At 44.3% G+C, this 23,894-nt stretch overlaps 1 protein-coding gene across 1 annotated transcript in view; it reads right to left on the bottom strand.

Annotated features, from left to right (window-relative positions):
• The window catches only part of LOC116928730 (nesprin-1), a 56,201-nt gene that overhangs the window by 7,962 nt on the left and 24,345 nt on the right, over window positions 1–23,894 (bottom strand). Inside the window, 32 exon segments of the mRNA XM_045177522.1 lie at window positions 1,469–1,579; window positions 1,683–2,045; window positions 2,205–2,363; window positions 2,427–2,573; window positions 2,679–2,858; window positions 2,947–3,255; window positions 4,516–4,690; window positions 5,729–5,877; window positions 6,126–6,248; window positions 6,336–6,518; window positions 6,595–6,936; window positions 6,998–7,630; window positions 7,698–8,318; window positions 8,564–8,763; window positions 8,830–8,953; window positions 9,035–9,361; window positions 9,425–9,694; window positions 9,779–10,000; window positions 10,061–10,198; window positions 10,257–10,427; window positions 10,530–10,628; window positions 10,776–10,949; window positions 11,022–11,180; window positions 11,245–11,424; window positions 11,505–13,920; window positions 13,994–17,260; window positions 17,331–17,854; window positions 18,533–18,607; window positions 18,930–19,125; window positions 19,189–19,366; window positions 19,435–21,007; window positions 21,089–23,887. Coding sequence (XP_045033457.1) covers window positions 1,469–1,579; window positions 1,683–2,045; window positions 2,205–2,363; window positions 2,427–2,573; window positions 2,679–2,858; window positions 2,947–3,255; window positions 4,516–4,690; window positions 5,729–5,877; window positions 6,126–6,248; window positions 6,336–6,518; window positions 6,595–6,936; window positions 6,998–7,630; window positions 7,698–8,318; window positions 8,564–8,763; window positions 8,830–8,953; window positions 9,035–9,361; window positions 9,425–9,694; window positions 9,779–10,000; window positions 10,061–10,198; window positions 10,257–10,427; window positions 10,530–10,628; window positions 10,776–10,949; window positions 11,022–11,180; window positions 11,245–11,424; window positions 11,505–13,920; window positions 13,994–17,260; window positions 17,331–17,854; window positions 18,533–18,607; window positions 18,930–19,125; window positions 19,189–19,366; window positions 19,435–21,007; window positions 21,089–23,887 — 16,587 coding nt within the window.

Here is a 23,894-nt window from a genome sequence, read left to right as displayed (position 1 = left end):
GTGAAACAAAAAGCGAGCGACACGGAACGGAAAAAAAAAATTCAAATAAAAAAAAAATCCATAAGTAAAGTGAGAGAGCGAGAATGAGAGAGTGACAGAGAGAGTGAGAGAGACCAAAAAGAATCGAGATTGGATGACGGGCAAAAAACGATGGAGGGTCGGAAAGGATAGGAATGTTTTGGATAAGGAAAAAGGTTGTTTGGAAAAAATAAAAATAACAAAAAGAATCAGAACCAATGTGAGAAACACATTTAACCAGACTAAACAAAGTAAAAATAAACTTCTCCCGAAATGGAATCAATAAATCGGAAGAAATTAAAGCCACTACAATTTAAAAAAACAAACAAAAAACAATACGATGCAATGCAAAATACGGAAGAAAGAGGGAAATGGAAAGCGGTCACCGCAGACCCCCCACAAAACACACCTGAGCGGTTCTAATTCGAAACATTGAAACGAAGCAAAGAAAAGCGAAGCGTATTTTGAAAAGTTGGATGATTGAAAGCAAAAGCGTAAATACTCTCGCGTAGTTGTGTGTTGAGTGCTGCGTGTGATGGTGGTGGTGGTTTAACTGAACTTTTAAATCGTTTTCGCTTCTACGAAAAAAATGGAATGAGGTCGACTGATTTGCTTGGAATGTCCCGCCTCTCTTGTTTTGACAAGGAGACACCAATCGTGAATTGAAATGTTTTTACAAAACTGGTGGAGGAAAACGCTTTGATGAAACGACAGGCGTAGCCAACGTCCAAATGAGATGCAAACAGCCGGGAAGTGCTTTGCGATTTTTGGCAAAAAAATAAAGTGAAATTAAAGAAAGAACAGAAAAAAAAAAATGCCGTTTCTTAACGGCGGAACATAATTTTTTTTTTTTTTTGCTAATTTCAATAGTGCATGATTATGTCGCACGGCGTCGATCAGTTTTGGTAGAAATTCAAGGAGAAGAACTAGTTAAAACAGAAAAATGAATAAGCTTTTATGTCAAAAAGAAAAATAATTGTAGAATTCGGTAAGTAAGTTAAAATGTCAATTTAAAAGAAGAAAAATCTTAGTCGTAAGAACAGTATTAAATTAGACAGAATGTTACCATTACACAGTTAATGAACTAGAAGAAGAAAAAAAAGGAAAAGAGAGCTTAAAATGAACACATAGCTACGGGTGTCGCTCCATCAAACCATATATCCGACAACTCAAAAACAAGTCGACTGAGGATTTTGAAAATGTTTAAAAAAAAAAAACAACAAAAAAAAAAACAGGCCTTGTGCGGAAACATTTACGTCATTTCTATATGTTTGTGAGGGACGGATAGAGGGGAATACGAGTTGAGCGTCAAAGTGAATTGGACTGAAAACGTAAAAGGGATAAAGGCTGAATTTCGACCTTGCGGATAATTCTTTAAAGTAAGGGGATGTAAAGAGAAGAAGGCTTTTCCGTAAGTGTAAAACTTAAATATAAAATAAAATCCACTTACATTTTGTTCTGCCAAAGCCTTGTCGCGATCCAATGGTGAATAAGTGGGACTGGAAACCATGCGTAATTGTTGATCCACCTGCACTACCTGCGCTCGCAATCCTTGGATCTCCTACGACAATTCATTTCAATTCGATTACACCAAGGTCGCCGGGATGCCATCCTCCTGTGTAGCTCCTTCACCACATTTAAGAAAAAAAAAGATCCTGACGTACCTGTTGCAGTTGGTCTAGTTGAATGACGGCCGCTTCCAGCGTTTTACATTGTTGGTTGATTTCGGCCAAAAGGGCGTCCAACTGCTCGATGAGCTCTGTGCTGTTGTGAACAACGTCCGGTGATCCAGTCACTCCCGAGCGGAAATGCACCTGCAATTTTTCGATAGACATGTTGATTTTGGTCTTCTGAATGGTGACGTCGCCCAGCATTTTTTCACGCAGCGACAGCTGATCGCGCAATGGCCGTTTCTTGTTCAGTGGGGAGTCCAACGTCTGCCGGGCCTTATCCAGCCAACTCTTGACGTCCTTAAGCTTCTTCTCGCATTGCTCCCATTCTTCCGTCATCTCTTGAAGCAATGCACTCTGCTCGCAAAAAAAGAAAAAGATGATGATAAGTTTCGATTGGATAAGTAAGCGAAATCAATGGCAAACTGCCAGAAAATGATTCAGTTAGTTGGCGCTACATAGGCTTGACGGTGTTATCTAGATTGATAATAATTGAGGCATGAAATATTTTCCAACCCTTTCTTGTAGCTGGGTCTCAACTTCAGTTTTGCTCTGCTCAGCTTCGGCCATCTGATCAGCCAGCGCGCCAACGCTCGACACTTGCGAGATGCGTGACAGCTCCTTGCCCATATCGCTGACGTTCTTCGTGGCCACCTTGCAGCTTTTAACGGCCATCTGTCAAAAAGCAACAATTAATTTTCTCGTTGGTCACTTGGTAAAACAACAAAGTTATAGTACGTTGTAATCCTGGGATTTTTGGCGGGCCTGTACCAAACTGATTAAATGGAGCGGTTCTGCCAGGAAGCCTTTCTTTTCATCGACCCATGCGATAACCAACGCATGCAGCTGCAAGAAGCGCTGCCAGGAGTCGATCGAGTCTCCAACCTTGAAAGGAACAAACGAATGAAAATGAGATGAGGGGGAACGTTTGTCACGTGGGCCAAGAGGGAGTCGGTTAGGCAGGCTCAAAATAGGATCAGTCGGACGTACCTGAAGCTTCTTCTCTTCGAGCCAGGAGCGAACTTGTTGCAACTGGTCGGTCAAATTGGACAGCGTGGTTCGCACCAACTGTTGCTCGTGTTCGTCTCGTGTCCTCTGACAAATAAGTTGGCCGTGGCGTGAAACACGGTCCATTTGATCCGTAATTAAACCAATTTCGCATTGTAATTCCTGTGGATTTTTTTTTACATCGCATCATGCAAGAGAAAATAATAAAATTATTCCGTGTCAGTTGGATTTTTGGGTTTTCAAAGCGAACCTGAAGAAATTCTTTGAGAGTTTGTGGCTCGAGATTGCGGTCTTGAACACGCCCCTCGGCCTGGCATATCCAACTTTGGACCTGCTCGACGTCGCGGTGGTACTCGTAGCGAACGGTGCGCGCCCTTTTGGCTTCATTATCTTTTTCCTCCATGGCAGCTAGGACTTTCTCGCTCAGCAATTCCAAAATAGCAACGTGCTTGTCCACTTCAACGGGCTTGGTCTGATCCAGCTGAGCGAATCGCTGCGATGCCGCTTGTGCCAAAGCACGAACTCCTTCTTTGCAGCTAAGCGATCGTTCGCGCAAGCTCTGCCAGATTCACGCAAAATAAAATAAGAATACCAAACACGATCAAATATGGTGGCACTGGAAACGAACAATCAAACGATAATTCCCACGTAGGACACACTCTTTTTCTTTTCTTTTTAGTTCTTAAAGGATTAAGTCATTAAATTCAACGAAGGACAAAAAATGGCAACGCTCGATAAAGGGGCTGGGTAGGTGCAGCCAATCGATAAAGTGGACTCGTGGCCACTATTGGCATTCCTTTTTGCCAAATAAAAATAGAGAATGCGCAGTATTTTGCGATTCGCCCACTCGTGTTGGATGTAGTACTCTAAAGAAGAACGACAATCAAGAAACAATAAGAATAGCGTCAAAGACCTAGAAGTCCTTGTAGAGCAACGGTTGAACGCAGACTGAGTGAACTCTTCGGTAGGTTGCAACAGACAGGCGTGAATAATAATAATAATAAAAAAAGATGTCGACCGGATGTGTGAGTGTTTACTCCAAACGAAAAAGATTTGAGAGCACACAAAAAAAAGAGAAAATGTTGTTTTGTTTTTTCAGCAATCTTTTCGTGTAGCGCTGCCACACCGAAACAAATCCAGTTGATGCGGGGTCACCTTAAACCTAACAGCTCCTTCGAATCGTATCGTGATATTGAGGCAATTCTGCGTGCTACACGAGCATTTTAAAAACTCTGGTTTGACGCAATATCGCGCATGCGAAGAACCGAAAGTCGAGAGACTCTATTTTCGACGAACGGGAAAAACTAATAAGAAGTAAATTTCGGGAAGAAAAAACAACCCCCCCCTCCTCTTTCTCCCGAAAAATAAAGAAACAAAAGAGGAAACATGCTTGATGTTTTTCTACGAGTATCACTGCCAGCTCAGTTTCTATTTTCTATCAGGCCGATGAGAGAAGTTGGGCTGCCTTCTACGAGTTGAATGCGAGACAGACGCCGTCGCGACGTGACGCAGCGGTACACCTGATCGCCACGAGAAGACTTGACAGACAGGCAAACTAATACCGAAAATTCGACCGAATTTTCCGAGTGTTTTGCCGCTAGTGGTTTGAGTGACTCAAAGCGACAATGTCTGCCTGAGCAGAGCAAGCAACGGCTAATGTTTGATTTGCATTCTTGTCAGTCTGAACTTCCGTCGTCTAGCATCAGTTTGAAATTCAACAACAAATGCTAAATTGATGATTCAAACGAATAGTAATAATGACGTCGTAGTTCTTGGAACACGGAGTGGATCTGAATGGCAATAAAATGTAGTGACTCACCGCCAGCTCTTGATCGACGCGTTCAGCTTGGCTGCCGAAAGCATCGAAATCGGTGATCTCAGCCAGTAGTCTCTCCAGGCCGGTTTGCACTTGATTCATGCTGTCCAGCACGGCGTCGAAATAATTGGCTTCTTCGACGACGCGACGCAGACGTGCTTGAATTGTCTCCAGTAAACTGTAACGAGGTAATAATAACTTGGTTAGAAACAGAATGCCACGTATTTTTCTAATCATTAAAGAGATATACTTAAATGATTTTTCATTTAATTATAACACATTCCAATAGAAGAAAAAGCAATTTCGTCCGTTTCCTGTTTGTTGTTCTATATTGAGATCGTCAAATGGTAAAAAGCCGTAAAGAATGAAATGCAATTCACGACATTCTTGGCTTTTTTCTGTCATCTCCACGCGCATCGGATGAGCGACATTGGCCCTACACGGAACACAAGCAAAGGACATTGCGGGCATAAATTTCCCCCACCACGTCGGTCTATTTAGGGTATCTCGGCCTCCCGCCACCAACAATTGCGTAGAAGCTTTAGCTTCACGTGGCGTCCCTCGGAGTCTAAACTAAGAATAGACGCGCCATGGACGAAGGCATTAAACGTTAGCTACGACGACGCTGCTCGTGCGTCACGTGCTCACGATTTCATATTCTCGAAAAAAGACCAGACATCGTACCGCACTCTTCACGCTAAAATGAACCACCACCACCACCACCAATCGACGACCTACTAGGCCAGAGTTAAATGTAGATTTCGAAAAATTGGAAGCTTCGAATCCGGCAAGCGTCTGAATGTCTCGTTTCGAAAGATTCCGTTTTATCAACGACTGGCTCACGCAATTCAACCGAAAGACACAGTGACATAACATTTGCCTAATGAAAAAAGGGAACAGCCGGATAGGTTCAACGATATTCAGATGAATTGTCAGCTTTCGTCTAGTCTACCCATGTCAAGACTACGTTAACACGTTCCAGTTATCCCACACCTGGCACTACATTTGTCTGTCAAGATTCGTAGCTGCTGACGAAAGAAAAACAAACATAGCAGAGAATGGCCAAGGCCAAACTATGTCTCGAGAGATCAGCTACTCCTCTCTTGAGAGGCATTTCCATGTTTTCTAAAGCACGGACGCAACGGTTGGCAAAAAAAAGTTTCACAGCAGCTGCTTGGGGAAAACAAAAATTAAATGAATCGTTCATGGAACTTACTATGAATGGCGTTCAGCCAAAGCGTTGAGATCGCCGCGAATAGAGAGCGAAGTCACTTCACAAGAGCTGAGGTAATCCAGGACATCCTTGGCCAGGTCGTCAACCTCTTTCAACTGCGGTTTTACTGCGATAATGGTAGACTCGAATTCCTGATCAAAAATTAAATCAAATGTTATTAAGATAACGAGATGAAATGTGACCGTGTCAAATGACCAACCAGCTACGCTAAAACTGTGTGCGTACACGAATGGAACTTTTAAATATGTAGTACTAAAAGAATTGAGTCTTAAAAGATGTTGGATTCTTGGCATTATTATCAAGTGCATAGCTACATTAATAGAAATTTTAGAGTTTGCTGATGTCCAAAAAAAAAAAAAGGGAAGAATAAATAACTGACTTGTAAGTTTCGACGTGTTTCTTCTAGGGCGCTGCGTGATCGGCCTTCCATGTCTAAACGATGAACAGATTCTTCCAATCCGGTCAAGGTGACTCCGAGAGCACGAGATTTGGAAATTAGAAGCTAGCGGAAAAACACACGAAAAATGGATAAGTCGAGTGAAAATCTTTGGGTATGATCCAAATAATTTTTAAAAATAGGTCAACGAACCTCCCAAGTGTCGACCAAATCGTTAAGATAGCTGCATCTCATCATCAAGCCATCTTGGATGTCACGCCAATCTTTGGCCACCACCGCATAGCTCTCCTGGATCGTCTGCCGACTGGCGACATCCGCACGCTGCTCTACTTTTTTTACCTTGTCCTGTAAAGTTTTCAACTTCGCTTGTTCCGTCTACGAAAAGGAGAAGATTGAAATGCTCTTCACATTCCTTAACATTCAAATTTGTTTTTTTCATGCAAGAAATTACTTGGAGGACGACCAGCTTGGTTTCCAGGGAAGCAATCAGATTCTTCAAGGCCGGAATGTTGGTGGCCATCTCCTCCACTGATTGCTTATTGGCCACGATGGCTTGTTTGACTTCTTCTAACGATTTTTCATAATCCTTGTAGGCACGCGAGTCCTTTTCCAGTTGATCTTGTCGATCGTTCGCCGCTGTCAGACAATTCTTGGCTGATTCTGTAAGTGTAGTGACCTCACTTTGCAGGTCATTCTGTTGTGGTGTATCAACTGACTGCAAAATTTCATCAGCAGTTGTTTTGATGCTATCCAGCAAGGGTTGGGGCGACAGCTCCTCATTGTCGAAATAGGCCTATGTGAAATAGAATCATCAAAATTGAACTATTTTTGATAACTGATATCCTACGCAATACCTTGTGTTCGTTCAGTTCTTTCTCAATGTGTTCAAAGTCTACGCCGTTAGACGGTGGTCTGAGACGAAGTCTAGCTTCGTCCATCCAGCTATTTAGACGTCGGATGGCGCTTTCATACTTCGAACGCAATGCCAACTGCTCCTTGAGATAGTCGCCTCTGGCAGCCAACTCGGTTGGTAGTGTGTCACGAAGGAAGGTGGCTTCACTGATGCGTTCTTGTAATGTTGAAGGAATCATGCTGTCTTGTGGGATCGACGAGAAGAGACTCTCGGTGGTCAACAATAGAGATTTGACATCGCCTGCAAGAATTTTGTGCTTGCTGCTCTCCTGTTCCACGCTTTCAGCCGTCAATTGGAGCAATGGACGACATCGAATAATGGCTTCTTGTTCATGCATCTTATCCAGTAATTCGTCGAGTTGCTCAGCTAAGCGTTTGTACTCAGCGGCCGCGTTCTCGTGCTCACCTCGACGTTTCTCAACGGCCCGTCTGAGCGCACTCAGTTGATGTTTCAACGATGTCAATTGCTCCGTGATAGTGTTGCGATCAGTAACCGATCCTTCCGCTGCGATTTGCTCTCCCTTGTCTTGGGCAGTGGCCAGTTGTCCTTCACATTCTTGGATTTTATAGATCACCTGCAAGAACAAAATCAATGTAGTTCAAAGGGAATTACTCGAGTAGCTGTTTGAACGTCAAACTTACATCATCGTAGCGACGAATGTTTTCTTGTGCCGTTTTGCCACCTTTCTCAATATCGTGAATGACTTCGTTGTACCTGGCAATGAACGTTGTAATCTCAGCCACCAAGGCCATGAATTGCTGTCTCAAGAGTAGAAGATGGCGAAGTTTCTTAATTTGTCCTTCGATTGTGGCGATCAAATCGTCTTGTTGTTTCACAATCGCCGCTAAATCACCGCTGTTTCCTGTAGTTCTGTGCTGCAAATCGTCCATCTTTTCACGATAAACTCGTAACTCTGCAAGCAGTTGCTCGTACGAATTGAGCATCGTCTGCGTATCTTCTGGCCGGAAGCCTATTGGCTTATTTAATGCACGAACGTCTTCCTGGATTTTGTTGAGGAAAACGATGCTTTCCTCTACTTTAACCGCAATCTCTCGTTGCTGGTTAACGTAAGATTGAAGGGTCCGGCTGCGCTCCTCGATACCGGCATGGATACGATTGTAGCCATCAAGCAGACTTTGAACATTCCCTTGGATTTCCATTTGATCCGCTTTATTCAACGAGCCCGAAATGAAGTCCTTGTGAGACACTGCAGCATCTAGTTTGTCCTTCACACCAATAGCCTCTTGTAGCAGTCGGTCGAACTATAATTCAAAGACAGGTGTTAACAATACATGGGAACTCGCATGTAATTTTATATTTGTTTAATTTTCTTTGGATAAATATCTAGTCTCCAAAACTTAAACGACTTTTTTTAAAGCCACAAGACTTTCATTAAGTAGCAAATACTGATCAACCCCCAGAGTTCAACAGGAAATAAAGACAACAGAGATCAATTTGGCCAGCATGCAATAGCTCCGCGAATAGTGATAAGTAACTGTCATCTTACCACCATGATGTGTTCTACCAAGATTTCGGGACTTGTAGAGTTTCGAATTTCAACAGCCAGGTTGATGTCTGCTTGTTTGAACCAGTGTTGGCAGAATTCGGTGATTCCTTCGAGCTCTTTGCGTTGACGAGTGGCATCATCAAATTGAGACAACATGGCATTCAGGCTGGCCAAAAGCTCTTCCAGTTGTCCCTCCATAGCTATTAATACATATGTTTTAAATATTCTATTACAGTTACTAGGCAAATTGACAACGATAAGCTAACTTTGCAAAATCTCTTGCAACTCGTTCTTGGCGACATCGTTACAGGTTTTCGTTAGATTCTGAAGCTGCTTCTTAAACTCGTTCATCTCACTGGATTCAAAGTCCACGACTGCTTGCTTCAAAGACTGAATAAAAGTAAATACAGTTGAAGTTTGGTTCCATAATTTTGCTTTTGGTCCTTGCGTTGAATAGGAATAAAAGCATACCTTGAACTTCTCGGTTAGTTTCTCGGTAGCTGTTGATGCTAGCGGTAGTAAATCGTAACCTTGGCTCTGAACGACCAATGCTGCTAACTTCCTCTGTGTATCATCCAGCTGAGCCTCAAAATGTTGCCTGTCGCTGACTGCTTTATCCAATTCCTGCTCATAGGTCCTGACGCCCTGGCAAAGAGTCCTGTACTCACCAGCCAGGCTTTTCAAATCGGCTCGAAGTTGGGCTTGTTCCTCCGCATCCAAGTCAGATGCAATGCTAGAAACTCTCAGTTCCAGATTCTCGATAACCAACTGTTGCATCTCAACTTCTTTGCAAAGACCCTATGAAATAAAAAATAATTTGTGAATATCCTGCATCAAAAGCTCGGCGTTGCTGCAGCTTGCCTTTATTTGTTGCAGTTTCATGTCAGCGCTCTTGGTTCGATATCCCATCAGTTCTTTATCGCGGACTAGTGCAGTTTTCTCGGATACCCACTGTCTGATCAGAGCAATGTCCATTGTAGCGCTCTCGGCACCTTGGTGCGTTGTTTGCAACAAGTGAAGTTTCCTGTGCATACGGCGCTCAACATCACCGAATCTTCTCTCGGCGACTTTCAATTGTTCTTCAACTTGCTGGCTGTCCAAGGTGCTGAGGATTTCCGATATCTCTTTAGCCTAAAAAAGGGGAAAAAACAAACAAGCAAAAGTATTAATAAATTTTATCTTGTTTATCTTAATGGCTGGAGGGTAATTGTATACCTTGACAGCAAGGTCAGCTAGCTTTGGTTTTCCTTGGCTTGTTTCTGCGGTCAATTGTGCCAGCAGACTGACGCGTACGGCAATATTATTGCCGCGTCCTTTGTCCGCATTCTCGGCTCTCTTAATTAGAGTGTCCAGCCAAGTGAAGAAATCTTGGAGCATCATGCGATATTCTTCCACCAAATTCTGCATATCCATCTTCTTGTCGAGCACTAGCGAAACCTGGAAATTGTTAGAATAACAAAATTAATAAAGGCTAGATTCCTGAAAATGTATCATTACATCATCATTAAGATTGGTCAATTCCTCGCGCAGTTCGACGACGCAAGGTATCGATTCAGGTGCGGAGGACATAAGTTGCAGTTCCATTTCGTCCACTACTCCTTGCTTTTCCGTAATTGCTTGTTTCGTATCCATTAACTATTAAACATTACATTAAGTGTATGAATGAATTTTCTTTTTTAAACAATCTGCTTACTTGAGTGATATCGTGTTGGGCCGCTTCAGGTCTAAGACGAGCCTTGCGCTGTTTCAAGTCATTAATGGTACCTTTTAATTCAGTGGCCCATTGGAGAACTGCTTGCCTTCGACGTGTAAAGTCGTCGAGATCCGTATTGATGGCTGTCAGAGCGGTAATTCGTGAATGGACCTATGCGTAATGAAAAGATTAGATCAAGTGAAGACAAAAATCGGTTTTGCATGGAACTCATTTCTAGGACAAAGGGCACACCAAGCAAAAAACGCGACTAACCTTCTCTTCTAGTTTATCCAATCGATTTGTTAAATCCTCGTTTTCGACCAAATCCAAAAATGCCCACATGCTGCCTATGGCCAGGGGTACATCCATTTCCTGAACGCGTGTTACACAACACACACACACATGCAATGTTATAAAAATGAACATGCAAAGGGAATTACGATACCGAGACAAAAACAACTACAACATCAGACAAACTACGGGGACATTAACAGTTAAATAAATGATCTATGGTCTGACCTGGTCAAGGAAATCTTCCAGCTTTGTACGAGCGTTCAGCTCGTTTTCAGGAACTCGGTATGGAAGTGGATCTTGGGGTGTATTGGGTCGAGAAATACAGGCTGCGGCAGCTTCACAGGCTTGAACAGCGAGGGCAAGACGAGTCTTTTCAATCTGAAGTTTAGCATGGGTAACCTTTTCCGCAAAACAATGAATTGCACAATAAATGATTGGCCCAGGAAATGAGTTAGTATGTAGTACGACTACCTTTATATCGTCCAACTGTTTTTTACAATCTTCGATCGAGACGACGGAAGTATCCAACTGCTCAGCAATGTGCGGTTCCCACTCCTTCAGATTGTGCAAGATGCTTTCGATAATGGCCTCGTATTCTTGGAACTTGATGAGGGAATCGTTAAGGCGTTGCTGTAACAGATAAGAAATTCGGTTAAAAAAATGATAATTAAATGGCAAATTATAGGCTACGCACCTTAATTTGAAGGGCCGTGTTCAACAGTGCATTGTAGCTAGCCTGAACATTGCCCAATTGCTTCTCGATTACGCCCTTAATTGCAGCATTGGAAGTTGTGTAGCGAACAATTTGTCCCTGGCCTTTGCACCTGACGTCATCCATAGTGCTTTGGTACGAATATATTTCTGCCAACAGATCCTGCAGAACGGGTAGAAAATAGTTGTGATTATAAACAATGAGAAACTCATTCGCAATTCTAATATTGATGATGACAATACATTATGCTTTTTAGTTTGCTCTTCAGTCTGATCGCGTGTAGTGATGTACATCGAATTATGCGCCATCAAATGGAAAGAAGTCTGCAAGATCCATTTCTCCGTGTCTTGAAGGGCTTGATGATAGGCATTGTACTCTTGAATTTCCTCTTCCAAACGAGTGTGATAATTCGCAGCCACAGCGGCTAACTTTTCCCACCTGTCGTGAAGCTGGTCAACCGTAGCTGTGCAATTGTGATCGTTTGCCGAAGCGGAAAGCTCACTGGCCTCGCGTCGCAAATGATCCAAATCAGCTTTCTTTCTTTCAAACTCCATCTGTTGACTCTTGAGACGTTCCATGAGTGTTTTCATTTCGCCCACTTCACCTTTTGATTGTGGATAATCTGATAGCACTTGCTCATTGGTTACCAACCATTGATCCATGCGAATGCAAGCATCGCGGAATTCTTCCCATCGGTTGATAACGCCCTTCAGATGAGAAAGCGTGCTGTTAACGTCGATATTCAGTTGGTCCCAATTAGCCCGTAATGTAGAAATTTCTGCTCTAAATCCTTTCTGTTGCTCGTCTGGATTGCTTTGCGGTCTGCTGGCACTCAGGGCCTTGGTGAATGAGTCCATCATACCGTTCATCAAGTGTTGACCTTCTGTAAGACGACTGGCAATGGAACGGACCAATTCGTACTTTTCCTTGGTGCTCGCTTCACTGCCACATTGGCCGGAGCAATCTTGAACGGTACCTTGAGCACGTTCCAGCCAATTGGCAAATTCTGCCTTGGAAGTGACGAAATCAGTGTGGTCTGTTCTCGTTTTCTCCAAGCGAGACAGTAAACTCTGGACATTGCCCATTACAGTTGTGAAACCAGCCTGGAGTTGAACAGTCTCTTCGCGTACGCGGCTGCATGTGCTAAGTTCCATAAGAATCTCGCAACGGTCGTTCAAATCCTCCAACCAAGACTTTTGGCTTTCACCCTCTTTCAACAGCTCCCGACAACGGACAAGTCGAGATTCAACAGCTTCTTCTGTTGTATCATGGGTCGACTCTTCAAGCCATTTGGCTTGAAATTCAGTAAGCCATTTCTTCATTCGCTGGAAGACGTCTTGGAAGTCAGACCATGCCGAGCAGCAATCAGAAAGGGACTTGAGTGTCTCATCCGAAGAGGACACTAGTGATTCCCATTCGTTACGTAGCTGAACAAGTTCTTGTTTAATTGCTTCCTGTCCTTCTGTGCTCGAACCGGTGATGACGACATCACTCAGTTTAACTGCCTTGTCAACGAGTTGTTCTCCAGCCGGGTAAGTCTGACGAAGTTCACAGCATTTACGTAGTTTTTCTTCAACAGCATCACGTTCACCGTTAAAATCGCCATACTGTTGGATGTCGAGTCTTGTACGGCGGATCCAATCGGCTGCATCGACGTAGCCTTGTCGGTACTCTTCGTGCTGTTGAACAAGCTCTTCCATCGTACTTATAGTCTTTTGAATGGTTGCTTTAAGTTGTTCATAACGTTCAATACTGGAATCGTATTCTTCACGGGGCAGATCCGGTTGAGCTGCCAATTTATCTTGCAATCTTTGTAGAACATCAGCATGAGACAAGGCATCGTGGAGCAAGACTTTGTACTTCTCCAGGGCGGATTTCTTATCACTCAAGTCCGTAAGGCCTTCAGCTCCTTGCGCGTTGACGGGTGAAGGTACTTTATCCATAATCTCCTGCAGCCAATCGACAAACATTTGATGTGCCTTGTCAATGTCCTCCAGGATGGATATACGGGCGCTTAGTGATTCACGAGCTTCCTGGACATCGCGAGACAATTTATCGAAATCAGCGCGAATGACATCTGTGTTGTCCTGGATTTGCTGGGCGCCTGATTGCTCCGTATTCAGAATTACACGCTCCTTAAGCTCTTGAATGTATCGTAACTTGTGGTGCCCTTGTTCGAGTGACTGACGGATGCACTTGATTTGATGTAAACGACCTTTAAGTTCAGACAGGTTATCCGAACCGCCGGAGCCGCTTGATTCCACCACCTTCTCTTTAGTCCGCTCTATCCATTCTTGGCATTCCTGGAAGAGGGCACTATGCTGTTGGTGTTCCTGGAAATGCACTTCCAGCCGGCGCATGATTTCTTTGGCGAGTGACAGCAAGGCGTTGTACTTGGTAGTGATGGAAGTGACAGCATTGGAGACACGTGAATCGGCACATGTTTCCAAAAGTTGTTGGGCACGCATGTTCAACCGGTCTAGATCCTTTTGCCAGTCAAAGACGGCTTGCAAGTGATTCTGGAACTGTTCCAGAATGTCTCTTTTTTCTGCCAGCGTATTCTGCAGACGATTGAATGTTTGAACAGTACCTTCAGTTTGTGCCAACCATTCGACCGCATCTTGATACTGGTCTTCGTACTCGGTCCATTTGACTAACCTGTAACAAGTAATGCCAATTTTCCAAAAATGAGAAAAACAGCCAAAACTAACACTTAGAAATTAAAACTTACCCCGACTCAAGAGATTCCTTCAATTTGGCTAGAGCCTCACAGTAATTGTCAAATTCTTCCTGCAAGAAGGCTACCTCTTCTTCGACGATATCGCGATCTTCCTCGTCACTAGCTTTGCAAGCAGCCTCAGCTTTTTCGAGGGCCGTTTCCAGCTTTTGCTGACCTTCTGCTTTGTCTGTCATCAGTTTCGTGTTGACGTGAGTTACTTTGCTGCTCAATGATTCGCGATCGCCAGTCGGTTCCGACAGCTTGTTCACCATTTCTTTGGCGGCCCTTAGCCAATGCATGAATTCATTGCCAGCATCGATGAAGGACTGATGTACATCCATGACTTGTTTTTGTTTGGCATAAATTTCATGAGCTTGTCGACTCAAACTCTGGTACTTGTTACTGATCTCTGCAGTGGTTGGGCTGCGATGGAGCAAGTCGTCAGCTTTGGATGTGACGGATTCGATCATTGGCTCAAACGAGACAATATCCTGGACAAAGCTGCTAGTCCGTCGTAAAGTAGCTTGACGGGCACCCAAGCTTAGCGTCCTCATTCCTGATCCAGGATTGCTCTTACGACCCATGGAGACCTTCTGTTCACAGACTTGCTGTAACTTGGCCTCTTTCTCACTAATCCATTTCTTCAAGTTGTTGCATGAAGATGAATAATCCGCCCATTGAAGTAAAGATGTCTCCAACGCCACTTTAGTGTTGGCCATCTTGCGAACCAAACGTTCCCAATCCTGCTGAAGGCTTTTCAGTGTTGACTGAATTTCTTCGCGGCCATCCGAACGGGTGTAGCGGGCCACCTTCTCGCCAAAATTAACAGTTGAATGGACCAAGGTCTGACCCTCCTCTTGTCGTTTCAACAAGTCCTGGATTTTATTCAGCTGCTCTTGAAGTTCCTCTTTGCTGCTCTCACCTTCCACCTGAGCTTCGCTGCTTGTTTTGATAACACGCCGGGCGTCTTCGATCCAGCGATTAGCTTTGGCCAGGGTTTGATCGTACTGTCGGTGGTGCTCGACGTTAGTTTCAATCTTCAACATAACATCTTTCACGAGGTTCTTCTCCACTTGGTAGCGTGAATTCAAATGACGCAGCTGATTGTTGACGTACGTGTCCAAATGCGAGGACAGTAACCCGGCTGCCATTTCGTTAAACTTATTAATCTGCTGTTCACCTTTGTCCAGTCGGTCAACCAGGTCCTTAATCGCAGCTACTTGTTTTTCCTTTTCTTGCAGAGTTGACAGCAATGCGTTCTTTTGCGCTTTGATCTCAATGTCTGTTTGTTGAATCCAGTCTGACAATCGTTCGTACTCTTCTTTGTATTCACGCCATTGGACGACTGTGCGAGACAGCTGATCTTTTTGTGACTGAACTTCTTTAAAGAAAAGCTCGAAACTCTCCTGGAGGGCGCGAACCTCGCTTCGGATGGTATCCTGTCCAGCCGGTGCCGTCGTGGCCAAAAGCACTTGACTCTTGCGTTGCATATCCTCCACTTTCAGTTGGCCTTGAGCCTGTTTATTCAACAAACTAGTTAGATCTTTGACTGACTCTTCGATGGCCAACCGGTCACCCAACGGGCGATGCTTCATGACAGGCACTTTCTCGCGAGCACGGCTGATCCATGTCATTAAATCGTCGTAAGCTTCTTTATAGGCCTTGTGAGCTCGGAATTCTTCGTCAGCTTTGGTTTTAGCTGTCTTTATCTGTTCAGCCAAACGCTGAAACTTTTCGAGGATTTGTTGAGCTTGAATTGCGGCTTGGTTCTGTTGTCCACTGGCCATCATCTCAGCCGCTTTGCTCTTGAGGCTTTTTACTTCGATTCTTTCGCATTTGATTTTCTCTTCGAGATTTTTCAAACGCTCTAGTTGCGACCGTTTTTCGGACAGTGTGTTCTGGAGCACCGTATTCTCAGCTAGCGAAGATTCAACGTTTTCAACAATCTTGTTCAGCAGATGAATTTGTTCCAAGAAACCGGCCCATTTGGAAACAATTTCATCCAAATTGGCTTTGGTGTCCATCATTTTCGAAGCTAGCAAACCCCATTCCTCCTTGAGCCGGTCTACAGTGTCGTTAATGGATTCATGACCAGCGGGCGCTGTATTGGCCAAGACTGCTTGAGCAAGTTCCACAGTATTCTGCACTTTTGTAAATCCTTCTTCCTTGTACATGAGGAGATCCTGAATCGTGGTCATCTTTTTGTCCAGATCCTGTTGAGAAGAGGCGCTCAAATCCGAGCAATAGGCAAGTTTAGCTTTGACATTAGCTAGCCACCTGAAGCAATCTTCAAGCCGAGTATGAAATTCTTGATGGGTGTTGACATACTCCTGCCACTTGCCCGACAATTCTTTGATGCGGGACATGATCTGTTGATATTTAGGGGCGAGTTCTAAAGTCTGCGATGACCGAGATTGAAGATTCTTATACAATTGCTGGGATTTCTCCGTGACTTGATCGATCTCCAACTCTTTGCTTCGAAGTTCGCTCTGCATGGTTTTCATTTGATCCAGTTGGCTCTGCTTCTCTTCAAAGGTTGCCTTTAGATCGATTGCATGGAAGCTACCGTCCGCCTGTCGTAGCCATTGTTGGCATTTTTCTTTCAACGTCTCGTAATCGCTCCATTGTTTCAGTTTGCTTTCCAGCGATTCGATAGCAGACTGAAGCGTGCTAAGCAAACTCTCCCATTCTTGCTGAGAACAGTCGATCTGCGAACGGATGTTACTCTGTCCTACTTCTGACGTCCCAGGTAACACTTTTTCGCCCAACACCTGGATCTGTTTGACACGAGATTGTTCCTCAGGTAGAGCAAGTTGCAAGTTCTTGAGCCGTTCGACGTTGGCGTGTAAAGTGATTCGTTCCAGACGATTATCTCCCCACATTTCGATAGCTCCGTGTGTAGCATCCAGCCATTCTTGAGCATCCATGACGGCCTTGCTGTACTGTTGATGATCGCTAACGATAGCCTCGTAACGTTCTACAAACGACTGGGCACGCTTCAATAACAACTGATGTTTCTGACTTGCCGATTCGACGAAGTCGTCTACTTTGTCACGGTCTTCTTTGAAGCCCCCTTCAGGTAGGTAATGAGCTCTATCACGGCAATCAAGAATAGCTTGTTGATGGGCCAGGACATCCTGCAACAATGTTCGGTAAGTGCTGAGCTGGGCTCGTTTTTCATCCAGTGTAGCGTGTAACTTGATTTCAGACGGATGTTGTTGTTCAGTATCAGCTAACCATTTGCGCAATGTATCACTAGCGGACTCAAAACTGATCCATCTGTTAGGTAAATGCATGAAACTTAGGGATTAGAATAGATTCCGTACACAAAAAGTATTGACGAAAATACCTGGAACGTTTTGCTTGATGTTCACGTTCTTTACTAGCGACGCTGTCGTAGAAGCTTTCCATGGCAGTTTGCAGTTCTTGCATTTGAATCCGCACGGTTTCACGGCCCTCAACGGCCGTTGTGGCGTACAGCTTCTCACCCATCTCTTGGACTCGATTGTACATGGAAGTGCCTTGCTGTTGCTCAGCCAGAATTTGTTCAAAGACTTTGATTTTTTGTTCGATGGTGTTCAAGTCGTCTTGTTCTCCATCACCCGAACAGGTAACGGAGAATTTCTCTTGGGCGGCCGTTAGCCATGAGGCACATTGATTGTATTTGTCCAAATAGAGCCGATGATCGCCGACAGCCTGTTCGCATTTCTTAAGGATTTCTTTGGCAGCAACTTGCATTGATTGGAATCTTGACGATATCTGCTGAACGTTGACGCTTATTCTCGTCTCACCAGACAGTTGCATTAAATCGGACGAATCATCGCTCATCTTGTCGATATCTGATTCATTTCGTCCAATGCTGAACACGATTGCCTATTCGATGAAATGGATTGTTTGAAAAAAGAAATCAATGCATTAATGATTAGCGTTCATCAGATTGCAACCCACACTAGAGGGTGCATTCTTTTGTTTGATCTCGTTTCAAAGTCAGAGAAGAATACCGAAAACTGTGTGTGCGTGTTTCTGTGTGTGACAACCAGCGTATACACAAAGCTTTTATCTGTTTGATGGATTCGTTTGGTTTAGCCAAGCAATAGAAGGAAATAGAGAGATAATGCAACAGAATCGAAGTGGAAAATTCGTCATACGCAAAGTAGGATCGGAAATCAAAAAGCTAAGAGCAGAGCAAGTTAACATCGCTGTCAACAACAAGAAATTACAAATAAAATATGAAAAAAAAATTTATAAATAATATTTTCGATTCAAATTGTGCAGCCGTTCTTTGCAACCAGCGATTATTAGTGCCCATAAATGATGACGCGACCTTGGTAAGTTGCACAGGACATGCAAGAGAAGAAGAGGGTATTAGAGCTTGGAAAGTGTTACAAATTGACCAAGGAGGCTTTAATATTATAATTGATGATAATAATAATAAATATATAAAAAAAAAAGATCAAACGACAAAAAGAATATGGACATAAAAAGAAGAAAAAAAAATCCAAAAACTGAATAATCGGTCATAAATGGCCGAACGCGTTGTACGCCGCTTACTTGCTCTAGTTGGTCTGCAAGCGCTATGAAATCCTGGATTGCTCTAGATCGACACTCTATCTGACGAGGAAGATCCTATATTACGAGAATATATAAAGTACGCGACAGGGCGTTAAATGAAATAGGCGGACATGTAGCACCAGATTTTAGAGCATGACGACATTTTTTTGTTTTCTTGTTTAAATTATTGTTTTTTTTTTATGTTTTGTTTTTTGATTTTGTTTTGTTGTCTTTTTGGGCTGGACATATAGCAGCGCGCTATGGCATACAACATTGAACGGGCGGAGTTTAAAGAGATCAGCCGTGCATGACAACGAACATGTCTTGTCTCCCAATCATTATAAACCGTCTTCGTCCATAATTAAATTTCCAGCAACTTAAGAATAACTTCTTTTACCTGATACTTTTCCAGCTGCTCTTCCTTTTGTTCCAACGTTGAGCGTGGAATATAGTCTTTAAGCGAGGTTTCCGTTTCAGAGAGCCACGTTAGGAGACGGTCGAACGTTCCCTCATACTCGTTCCACTGCTGAAGTCGGTCGTCCAGCGTATGCCGAACATCTTCCAGGCCGGCGACGTATTTTTCAAACTCGTAGCTTTGATATTAAAACAGTAATTGTGACACATAAGTTTCACACGGATAATTCTATAATTAATACTTTGCATTAGTCAGTGCCCTCTGCAACGCTTCCTTCACGCGTGGAGATAAACGATCAGCTATCTTGTCCAGGTGAGCTCGAATGACGTCCAGATTGGCGGTGCCTTCATCCTTGCCGATCATCATTTCAGAAATTTTAGAACAGCGCATCTTAAGTGCATGTTTACTTCCACCATAATCTAAAAATTAACCATAGGTATCAAGGGGTAAGTTTCGTATTGAAGATGAATAATTAAGTAAATCGTACCCGTGTTTGAATTAAGTTGTAACCATGCTTGCTGTTGCCAATCACTTTGGGCTTTTTCCAAGTCGTGATGCTGCTGAAGAACGTCCAGCAGCCACTCAGAATTAGCAATGGCTCCCTGCAAGCCGTTAGTCAGTATCTCATAGCGATTAGTGATATCGCCAATGGTCCTCTGAACATCTTGACTTTCTTTGGGCTGACCAACCGAGCTGGGCAAATCCTCAACCAGTGACCTGGCTCGTTCCTTTAGCGCTTCCACTTGTCTTTTATGAGTCAAAACATCTTGCAAGAAAGTTTTCTGTTTCAGAAGATGGGACCGGATTTCCGGAAGTGAAGCCGCCTGGAGACCTGACTGGTCATTGGCAACACACTTCTCCATTGTATCTAGCCAAACGCTAATCTGGACAATGCCGTCTTGATAAGTAGACAAACGCTGGAGCTGTTGTTCCTGGCTTTTGTGCTGCTCGCTCAATCGGCGTTCAAGTTCCTCCCAACGTGATCGTAAAAGTTTCAGATCTTGTCGAATCTTTTCACGGCCAGCGGAGGCTGTATCGGGGAATAGCCGCTCACCAGCTGAAGTGAGCGAGCCAAGACGATGGGAGGCTTGTTCCTTTTCGGCCATCAAATTCTGCACACCTATAATTGTGGTATTGCCCGTTTCTGATTGATCTTTAAATTTGAGCAATGATTCCAAAACATCTTCTAATGACGTAATCCAAGCGATAGTTTCAAAGAATTTCTCTTCGTACAGACGATGATCATCGACGATACCGTGCCATTTAGAAACGACTTCTTTGCTCTGGACATGTAACTGTTGATACTTGCAGCTGATTTGACTTATCAAAGGGCGTAGTCTCTCGACACCACTTGACTGGAATAATGCCGTTGCTTGATCTACGAAGGCATCCACTTCAGGTTCGTAGCCAGTGATGGTATCACGGGCCGTCTGAAAGATAACAAGTTGAGCCTCCTTGTCCGGCAAAGTCACCTGTAGAGCCTGTTCGCCGAAAGCAGTTTCCTGTTGGCGCAACCAAACATTGCAAGATTCCAGTCGTTCTTCAAACGATTGCCATCGCTGGAGAATTGCCTCTTGGCTTCGTTTGATTTCTTGAAGGCTTGTCGATACAGCTTCCAGTTCATCTTGCAAACTGGCCACGCTTTTGGCCAGCAGTTCGCAACCACGGGGTGATGTAAACGCCACTACGGTCGAGCACAAACTTTGGATCTCTTCCAATTTGGAACGGCCTTGCTCCTGTCCCCCCTGTATTTCATCCAGCGTCTTGATTTTCTTTTTGGTTTCAGATTTTTCACCTATTGTATCTGCCAAGCTTTGCGTTTCGTCACGGAAGCTAGTGATCCAATCCTGGAACGCTTTGACCAGTGAACTCAGTTGTGTGTGGTCCTTAACCCATGTTTCCAATCGATTCATCAGCTCGTCGGATTTACTGACGATATTGGCAAATAATTGTCGAATGGAAATGATGTAGACGCTGAGTGATTTATCTTGCGTCTGATCTATCAGTTGCTGGGCTTTGCTACAGACTGAATCAACAAGCGTTTGATGCGCAAGAATCTCCTAAGGAAACAGAACATAAAAAATGCAATTGAAAGATTGCCAATTTAAATCAGCTAAACACAATTCGAAATGGGATCTTACCTGATGGACGATCTTGTGAGATTGCAACTGGGCACGCTTTTCTTGAAGTGTTGATTTAAGGTCAGAGTGTTGAAGCATAGATTGCTCAACCTCTTTTAGCCAACGAGTCAATTGCTCTTGGCTGGCAGAGAATTCAGAGAACTGTTGGAGGCATTGATCCAGTTCGGTAGCAGTTGCGACCAGGTCATCACACAGCGCTTCCCATCGTTCACGCACCACTTTCAGCTGGACGCGAAGCATTTCCCGGCCGTCAGGACCCGTGTGAACGTAGAGCTTTTCACCCATGTCAACCAACGTATCACCGCTCTTGTCCAGTTCGAGACGTTGCTCTTGCAATTGATCCAGTTCTGCCCGTTTTTCCTGGAGAATCTTGAAATCTCCAACAATCTCACGGCATGAATCAAGGCGTCCAGCAAGCTCTTCCGTCTGTTTTGTAAATTCGGCGTAGTGGTCGTTAAAGTCCTTGTGTTCCTTAACGTATTGCTGGTAACGAGTAATCATCTCGCGAGCAGTTCCAATGAGTGTCTGGTAGCGGGCCATCATCTGAGGAACTTGCACCTGAAGGGTAGAATCACCTTCGATCTGTTGGTTCAGTTGCAAAATGGCGGAGAATTCAGGTTCTTTCTGTGAGATCTCCGACTGAGCCGCAATGAGCTTCTCTAGATGCGTTTCTTTGGCAGCCACAGTCGCTTTGAGAGCTTGATCTTGGACGCGGCCTTCCATTTGGCGCAGCCATTGAGCTAAGGTTTGCGCCGTGTCTTCAAAAGCAGTCCAGCGTGAGCACACTGACAGCAGTCGATCGTTCCGTTCTTGACATTCGGCTAAAAAGGCGTTCCAGTTCGTTTTCTGAATTTCAAATTCAACTTTAGGATCCAGTTGGCCAACAAAAGATCCTGCCGATTGAAGACATTGTTCCAGACAAAATCCGCAGCGTTCCAGAAGTTGTTGACCTTCTTCACGCTGTTGCAATAGCTCTGAAATGACTCTAAGTTTGGTCTCGGCAGACGCTTTATCCGTTACACCTTCTTCGGTCAGCGTGAGATCGGCTGACAGACCAGTCAGCCAATCGCGGAACGTTTCAATGCTGTACACGTAAGCATCATAATCTGCGGCCTGTTTTTCCAGCACAGCAACGCGTTCTTGGCTTTCCGTGATAAGTTTCTGGTAGGAGGCCGCAATGTCGTCGACTGTAGCAGCCGCATCTGGATTGGAGATTTCCTGGAGACGTTCGCGGAGCCGATTGATTAGGCTCTGGTGTGACAGAACGTCTTGCGCTAAAATACGGAAGGTCTGCAGCTGCTCTTTGACGTCGTGGACATGCGATTGATCGACATCCTCTCCTTCCTCTTCAATTTCAGGTTCGTTGAAGCGTTTTCTCGTTTCTTCGATCCAGCGTCGGATTTGACGGCAACTGTCATCGAAAGACGAAAGCTGCAAGATGATGCCTTCAACTTTCTTGTAGAGACTGTTAACTTGATCCAGATGTGATTCCCAGCGATCGCGAAGGTTCCGCAAAGCCACTCGAATAGCCAATTTATCTTCGGCTGTAATATTAGGAACCAGGCTGTCGCCAGTATGCACAGCTTGGTTGAGTAATGATTGGCCTTCATCCTTTTGTTCCATAAATTGTTTCAACGCTTGCAATTTCGATTGGTAAGCCAAACTAGGTTTGGATCCTGGAACAGCTGTGACGTCTTTTTCATGAACGCGCAATTGGTCGTCTGCTGATTGCAACCAAGCTTCCATTTTTTGAAGAGCCGTTTGGTACTCTAAATAGCCGGACTGAAGAGTCTTTTGTTTAGTCAGACAAGACAGAACGAACTTGAGAGCCGTAGTGAAGCGCATGGCTAGATGATTGCTGAAGTGGGACACGTGCGATTCGGGCATTAGTGCCATAACCTGGTCTGAAATTACTTTAACTTCGTCGATATCAGGGCGATGACTTTCAATGTCCGAATAAAGTTCAGTGATTGATTGGATTTTATCAGCCAATTGTTCGACTCCAGCCTGGCTAACTGTTTCACTGCGAATTACCGCCTCAACATCTCGCAGCCACGAAGATGCGTTCTCTGAAGTCAGTTCGAAACGACGCAACAAATCGTTGTTGTGGTCGATGGAAAGGCGCTTATCGTCACAATCCTCACGCAAATTACGAAGCTTCTCCGCCATTGCCGTGACTGATGAATCAATTTCACCTTTCTGACTTTCGGAAATGGAAGCGAGAGCAGTTGCAACGCTCTGCACTTCGGCAAACTTGTTTTCTGCGTCCGCTAAACTCCCTTCGACTGCTTGTAAGGCGTCCAGTTTTGCCTCAATGCCGAAGCGATCAGCACTGGGCTCCGATGAGCACCAGTCAAGTTTGTCACGACAGCTGGCTATGATTCGTTGGACTATGGCCACCCGCTCGGTATAGCGTTTCTGGAGTATACCGTGCAAACCGTCGCTTTGTTTCTTTATTTGAACTCCGAGTGCGTCCATTTGTTTCTGAATGGCCCGCAATTCTTTGGCAAGTGGGAAACCCTCGCCGGCTGTCCCACACTGAGATTCCAATTTGGCACATCGTTTCTTCAAGGTCTTTAGCGATTCCTGGAGTTGGGGATACCCTGTTGCAATATTTTGGCACGCACGGAATTGTTGGGCCAGCTGCTCATCGTTGCCCATCATATCCTCGCAGCTCTTTAATTCCAACTTCATTTCGCTGATCTGATTCGTCAAGGCTTTAACATCGAGATACAGTTCATCTTCTTCATGTTTTGTCGTCGTGATGGAGGATTCCAGCTGGCCACAAAGAGTTTGCGTCTGTACA

This window comes from Daphnia magna, linkage group LG8, assembly GCF_020631705.1.
Source record: "Daphnia magna isolate NIES linkage group LG8, ASM2063170v1.1, whole genome shotgun sequence".
NCBI lineage: Eukaryota > Metazoa > Arthropoda > Branchiopoda > Diplostraca > Daphniidae > Daphnia > Daphnia magna.
Note: the sequence above shows the minus strand (reverse complement) of the source record. Positions and strands in the feature narration are given on the sequence as shown.